The sequence below is a fragment of the Pipra filicauda genome, unplaced genomic scaffold, assembly GCF_003945595.2.
Source record: "Pipra filicauda isolate LSUMZ 115617 unplaced genomic scaffold, ASM394559v2 scaffold40_size4127951_pilon, whole genome shotgun sequence".
NCBI classification, from domain to species: domain Eukaryota; kingdom Metazoa; phylum Chordata; class Aves; order Passeriformes; family Pipridae; genus Pipra; species Pipra filicauda.
Window position 1 is genome coordinate 1,948,252 of NW_024104543.1, and position 7,416 is coordinate 1,955,667.

General features: G+C 36.9%; 1 protein-coding gene across 1 annotated transcript; it reads left to right on the plus strand.

Annotated features, from left to right (window-relative positions):
- Positions 1-535: 535 nt before the first annotated feature.
- Positions 536-5,711, plus strand: LOC113982601 (arg8-vasotocin receptor-like). The gene is made up of 3 exons (XM_027711014.2): positions 536-1,854; positions 2,915-3,051; positions 4,443-5,711. The coding sequence occupies exons 1-3, from the start codon at positions 942-944 to the stop codon at positions 4,551-4,553; spliced, it is 1,161 nt and encodes a 386-aa protein (XP_027566815.2). The 5' UTR covers positions 536-941; the 3' UTR covers positions 4,554-5,711.
- Positions 5,712-7,416: the final 1,705 nt, after the last annotated feature.

The following is a 7,416-nucleotide window of genomic DNA, read 5'->3' on the forward strand; positions in this document are numbered from 1 at the left end:
GTGGTCATGATATAAGTTGCACCACAAAAATAAAAAAGTTTAGGTACTGAGAAATGACCTCCCAGCTTTTAGCACTATAGTAGAATAAGGACGTTTGGAAATTGTTTCATCATAGAGACCTTTTCCTCAGTTGGATTTCCCACTGAATTTCCACTTATTTTTCTGTTAATTCTCAGTAGACTCAGAGTCCCAATAAAAGTAATTTATTTCATGTGTTATTTTTCATTTTTCTGAGAAAAAACCTTTAAGTCTTGACCCCATCTTGAAATAAAAAGATTATTTTTAGGGCAGTTCAAATAGTTTTCTTTTCATTTTAGAATCAGGTGACTCCAAAAAGAGAAGGAAAAAAAGGGGCTATTTGTCTGTGTTGCCTTTAGGGTGGGGTTGTGCCCCAGGAGCCTGGAGAGTTGCAGTTACGATGCGCCTGAGCTCAGGGACCCAACTTTTTTCTACTTATAAGCATTCCTCCCAGTTCAGCTGAAGAATGCTCCTCTGGTTTGCGTAGAAAAATTCTTGCAAGAGGTCTCCTGAGTAAGGTCATTTGAGGATGACTTTGGCCACAGCTGTTTACAAGTTAGGGTTTTGACCGAAGTGAGTAATTGAATCATGTTGAGCCTCTGAAGTTTGCCTTTTATTTATATATTTCCCCCAATTGTGTGACTCGGTCTGCCATTGGCTGTGGTCCCTGCAGCCTACCCGAGGGCTCTGCAATTACATAAGGCTCTGTCTGCTGGGAGCCTATATAAAGCCTTTGTGCACGCCAGCAAGACAGAATTTCATCAAGATTCAGGTCCCAGTGCTTTAGTTTGCACAAGCAGGAGGAGTTTTGCTTGAAGATACACTGAAACTCGAACGCCAGCCTGGTTTGTTTGCCAGCAGGTGATTCACAGCTGTCAACCTGAGTCGTAAGTGGCAGCTACTGTAAGTAGCTTCTGTGCACTATGAAGAATTTTTCATTTCCTATGCAGGATAACACATATCAGACCGAGAGTCCTTCTCACAGATTCCCGAGTCCGACAAATCAGTCAGATCCTGTTGGAAGACCAGAAAGAGATGAACAATTAGCTCAAGTAGAGATTGCTGTACTGGGGATCATATTTCTGACAGCATCTGTGGGCAATTTTATTCTCATACTGGTGCTGTGGCGAAGAAGAAAGAAGCTCTCTAGGATGTATGTGTTCATGCTTCACCTCAGCATTGCTGATTTAGTGGTAGCCTTTTTTCAAGTTCTGCCTCAACTCATATGGGATATTACAGATGTTTTCATAGGGCCAGATTTCTTGTGCAGAATTATCAAGTACCTACAATTGCTGGGCATGTTTGCCTCTACTTATATGATAGTGGTCATGACAGTGGACAGATATCAAGCAGTTTGCTACCCTATGGTCACATTCCAAAAGAAGAGAGCTCTCTGGAACATCCCTATTTTCACCAGCTGGTTTATAGCACTGATTCTTAGCCTACCACAGGTATTTATCTTTTCTAAGACTGAAATATCTCCAGGTATCTTTGAATGTTGGGGTGAATTTATTCAACCATGGGGCCCAAGGGCATATGTGACTTGGATTTTTGTAGTTATATTCTTCATTCCCTCAGCCATTCTTATCACATGCCAGGTTAAGATTTGCAAAGTAATCAGAAGAAATATATGTGTGAAAAAACAGAATGAATGTGAAGCAACAAATCAGAAGCAAGTCCTGCCATCCCGAGCGAGCAGTGTGAACTGTATTTCAAAGGCTATGATCAAGACAGTAAAAATGACAGTGGTGACAGTTGTTGCATATGTGCTCTGTTGGTCACCTTTCTTCATTGCGCAGCTGTGGTCTGTGTGGTTCCCCAGTGTCGTGACTGAAGGTAAGATACTCTCCATCCTCATTACTAACTGCAGAGCAGGCTAGCACATTGCCATCAATTGCTTTATGTTTGCACTTTGCTTTTGTGTAAAAGTTACTGTGATCATTTGAGTAGGATTAAAAAGAAATTTCTGGACTGGTTATCTCATTTATTTAATTAGGTACAGGGAACTTCATGTGTTATGTGATGAAAACTCCATGTGTGTGTTTTGTGTGATTAACAAATCACACAGTTTAAAGATTAATGAAGAGTGGGGTGAAAAGTATCATGTGCTCCAGCAAAGGTTCAGACTTTTAGAGGTTTTAGGTAGCATAGCAACAGTATTTGGGTTGTATTTAGTATTTATTTTTGAGATGAAAAGGAGTAATTGACTATCCAAAGGAATGAGATAAATATTTCTTATTTACTGGATAGAAGAGGGATGTTATAAGACATCTGATTTTTTTTAATATTGAAATCATATTGATGAAATCTCTATAGTATCCACTGTAGCATTGGAAGTTGTAAATCAGATGTTTATAAAGCTAAACAGCAAGCCTGAGAGAGTTATCAAAGAATGCCAGGTTGTAAACAAGATTAATCTTGTCAAACTTATGCTATTGCTTCTTTGTGAAAGGCAGACTCTATAAATTCACCTATTCTAAACTCAGAGATAAAAAACAAAAGAAAAAGAAGATAATAGCTTTGTCTGATAAAAAAATCTTGATCTTTGTTTTAAGAATTATTCCTGTCTGTGTGACTTGGAGTCTTATTCTACATACATTTATATATATCTATATCTGTATTTATCTGTATTTGTATAAAAGGTTAGTAATTGCTTTTAAATTTAATGCAGCTACATAAAAAAGAACTACATGGAACTATTTAATTCTGAAATGCACGCAATAAAGTGTGCTTCATATCTTCAGCAATTGCAAACTGCATTAAAATGTGAATTTTCTACTATTAGATTAACTTTAATATATGAATAAGTACAGCAGAAAGCAGCAGACTGTGAAAATGGTACTTATTTGTACAAGTGTTTTTTTACTGTCTTATTCCTTTAACTCCTTCATTCTAGGTTCAGCATTCACCATTATCATGCTTCTTGGCAATTTAAATAGTTGCACCAACCCATGGATTTACATGTATTTCTGTGGCCACATTCCATATTGCACAAATAAGCAAGTGGAGAATACCTCAGCTCAAGAGGAATCGGTGATCACAGGGAGCATTCACCTTGTAGACAGAGACCCTGAGGAAAACAGTACTTCTGCATAAATACTGAATGCTTTTTGATATTTTGTTACATTCCCTCTATTTGTAAGACATATGCATATTTTATGATCATCCCTTTTTTTGTGGATAAGGGAGCTGGAAAATTGTCTTTTGTTGCACAAATATATATTTCTCTGCAGTTCTATAGCATATACAGGAAGTTTCTGTGTTGTGCAAGCCAGACTCAGTGCTTCCATCACCACTGTCTTATCAGAATGGATTTTTGTTAAAAAAAAAGCATCTTCGATGTTTTGTGTCCAAAAGTACTTTCTGGTCTGTGATTCTGGATTTCTAAGTAGTAACATTTTGCAGCTAACTGATCCAACAAATTGAGACATAATTGTAAAGAAACCTGACATGACTAAACTTGAATATGTTTTCAAGTTGAACAACGAATTGTTCATCATTGTGGTCTGATTGGGGAACAGTCTGACAAATCTTAAAAGGGCAGCACAGTCAGAAAAATCTTTTGCCAGCTATTAATAGTAACTAGTTTAAATCAATTCCTTATATACATTTATAAAATGCCAAGCCACTTAATATAATTAAAAAAAAAAACAGAATTTGTTGTGCTTGTTACACAACACCTACTTCAGTTTCAAATTCTATTGTGGATGGCAGGTATCAGCGGTATAGCAGCGGCCCAGGTTTTGGCTTTACTCCGTAGGATTTTATCTTCCATGCATTCCCTGATGTGCAAGCAGTTAACTGGACACCTCCCTACACCCCGTACCCATGTATATACATACTTTAACTAAAAATGGGTGTTAGGAGTCTAGACTTTCATTTGGTATTCAGACCTATTTGTTCTGGCATGCAATTTATTGGCTGAGTGTGCTTAGAACACCTTCAGGCTCAAATTTAATTATTTCCCTTCATGGTAAAAATAGATCTACATATTTTTATCTCAAAATGCTGTTTGGTTGCTGGTTTGTGGGTGTTATATACGGGTAGCTAGTTATTGCCATTCAGTGTCTGCAATCTAATCAGAGGAGGATGGAAGGAATATTAGCAAGGCTCTTTCTGGTGAGAATAGAGCTGCATTCCCAGAGATCTTTGGTGACACTTGCATATCATCTGTCTACATTATACTGTGTTTCGGCAGTGCTATTCACATGTCATTTTTCTGAGTGCTAGCAGTCTCAAGTATCAGTGGAAAAGCTATAAAACTGTGGGGGTTTAATTGTCTTTAAGTCATATTCAAATACTGATTTAAACTAAATACTGATCAGATTATCAGAAGTCCTGCTGTACAGTGAATAGTTACACTTCAGGTTAATCTGTGCTGATATGACTGAATATTTTATGATTTCTATTCCCTGTATTGTTAGACCAAATACTGCTGTCCAGCTGGCAAGAGGAATGGATTTCGGGCAAGTAGGAAGAGAACGAGGTGGATGAAGGCAGTACCAGAGCCAGACAGGAATGGGAAGAGTCTATGAAGTCTCTTATAAAAATTACAATTGATATTTTTTCTTGTGTTTTCCCCCTCTCTTTAATTAATAGTTATTAATTCTACCCCACAACAAATTCCTTGTTGGAGCAATTCTCTAACTCAAGTGGCAGTGTTGTTATCTGGGGTAAGAACATCCAAGTTATAATCCATACTACTGATAGGGTATTTTTAATATTCAGCCATTCACTTACTTTCTAAGACTTTCAATCAATTAGCTCTCAGTTAAGTTTTCCCTTGTGACTGAATATGGTGGTTAATGGTGGGATTTTTAGTTTTTCTACTTCTGTTGATTGCAATTAGTTACCTAGTATAACATGCAGTGTTGAAAGGTGGTGTAAACAGAAATGTTGCAAGGAATTACCTGTCACTGTACAACTGTATTTGCAGCAAAACTCCTCCAAAGGCATTCATTTGCAAGAAAAAGAGGCATTCAAATAATGTGCGAAGAGTCATCCAGATCCAGAACTGACAGAAGTCACAATTCTGCTCAGACACTGCAGTGAAGCTGTGCCATTTGACACCACCTGCTCTGGCCTCCAATTAAAGTTAAAAAGTGTAACTTCTACTTATATTTCTGCATTGCTCATGTATTTGTTACTGGCTTTATAAATAATTTGGTAGAGCTGGTAGCTTAAATAACAGTAGCTTAATCTGTTCTTTAAAAGTCTGAGAGCAATATTAACTGACCATATTTCAGATATTTTGATCATGTGTTGAATGAAATGTCAAAACTTCTAAAATTCAGTAATGGTTGTTTATTGTTTGCAATGTTCAAACCAATTATATTTTTGTCTTTTAAGTGCTTTCTTTCTGATTTTTTTTCATTTTCTTTCCCCTGAGATCAGTTCTGCTGTTAAGGAGAAAAATAAATGTTACTGTATTATGGTACAAGCTATAGGCTATGGACACTTTTAGTTTCAGTCTGCCAGGAGGTATTTGAAGACAGGTATTCCTGCTTTTTTTTTTAGCAAAATGAATTAGGCTGCATTTTTCAGATGGAATTCATTATCCTAAATGACCTGCCCTGCTTACCCCATGGGCAGCAGTGACAGACACACTCAGTGGGGAGTTTGGTTCAGGCCCACAATTTTCTGTCAAAACTCATTTTCAAATGATGGAAAATTCATTTTGATTACATTTTTCTTTTCTTTTTTTTTTGTTTCTTTTTTTTTTTTCTTAGTAGAGTGCCCCTTACAGAATTTTTCTTAAAGAAAAGACATTTAAAAATATAATAAAATTTTTCTCTTTGTAAATTTGGCCATCAGTATTTTTGGAAGTTGTAGTTTGAACATCTTGTGCACTTCTTTTCCTCTATAGTTGGATTCCTCGTTTGGACTATATCTTTCCAGTTTACTGTCACTTAGATTTTCAACAGGTATTAGATTATCTCATTAAGAGAGAGAGTTGACTGTGAGACAACAGTGTAATCTGTCCAGGGTGTTTAGTCAATGTGGGAGAATCAGAAACTGAAACGTACGAGTCCCTGGAGGCACTGTGGAAGCCCATAAAAATGAAAAAATCCAGTTATCAGATGAAAGTCTTTCTTATCAAAGCCTAGATTCTATTTTCTCACACAAATAATTTCTGAGTAGAAAAATACCTAGTGTACAAGTTCCCACTCTTGAAGTGAATGGCTATGTTGTTGATGCTGGCACTGCAATATGGTTTCTGGTTATCTGGGTGGGGATTTTTTTTTATTTTCCAGGGTTTTGTTGCCACTTGGGAAAGGCACAGTTCAATAAAAGGAATTAGATACTTTCTTAAAAATTATTATTTTATGTGTTGCAGTACAGATAAGAAGAATCAAAGACAATGTAATCTATTGATTCTGTATAGATTTATTACAGAAAAAAACTCACAAAAAACAACTTAGTAGAATAAAAGGAAAATCTCAACATGTGTTTTGCATTCTTAAGTGTATTTTGATAATTCTGTTGTTCTATAGAACTACTGCTGTATTTGCATAGTAAGTCCCAGTTCACATTCTTGTAAAAGGTGAATACTGAAGCCAGATGTGTTGTGAGATAAACTTTTTAATCTTTCAATGAAATAATGCTGACAAATTTCAAATATGATGCCAAACTAATGTCCTGCCAATTTCATTTTGGTCATTTAGTTCTAGCAACAGGAACCAGTTACTGAGTCAAATAAACTGCTCCTGTCTCTGCATTGTTGGGAGAAGACTGGCAGAGTGATGTGGAGATCAAAGCTGGAACTAGCAGAGTTTATTCTGTGAGGCAGACATGGCATGCAGACATGGCTATATTGTCTAGTTCTCCAACACATGGCCAGGACAAAAGTATCTTCAAGAGGTTGCAAATTTTAGCTATTCTAGGCTTAAGGGTAGCATTAGCAGACAAAGGCAGAGCAAGATGATCCAGCTACTCAGTTCTTTCAGGCAAATTCAGTTTGGGTTGGATTCCTTGGAGGGGGAAAAAAAAAAGAAAAAGAAAGCAAGGCATTTTCTGACTTCATAAGGTAGAGGTTTGGTCCTGAATGCCTTGGCTATCTTCAGGAAACCTCCATGATTATGAAACATATTGCTCATAAAGCAGCAAAACAGGATTGCAAACAGTTCAAATGTTACTCTCTACGGAGTAGAGGGTTTATTTATTCTCTACGGATGATCCATATATGATGATCCTTAGCTGACCCATATAGATTTGAATTGAAAGGAAATCTCTCTGTTAGAAAATCAGAGATAAAATCTGATGTGATCTGTGCTACCAAATGAAAACTCCAACTGCCATTCCAAATCCTACTTCTTCAATCCTATGTGTGTCAGCAGCAGGCCCCTCTATGCTCTCACAGCCCCAGGTAGAACCTCATGATCTACAATCCAGTTCCCA

Coding starts and splice junctions, on each gene's coding strand:
- LOC113982601 (XM_027711014.2), top strand. CDS start 942: ATGAAGAATTTTTCATTTCCTATGCAGGATAACACATATCAGACCGAG. Junction 1,855..2,914: donor CCCCAGTGTCGTGACTGAAG/GTAAGATACTCT, acceptor CCTTCATTCTAG/GTTCAGCATTCACCATTATC. Junction 3,052..4,442: donor CCTCAGCTCAAGAGGAATCG/GTGATCACAGGG, acceptor CTGTATTGTTAG/ACCAAATACTGCTGTCCAGC.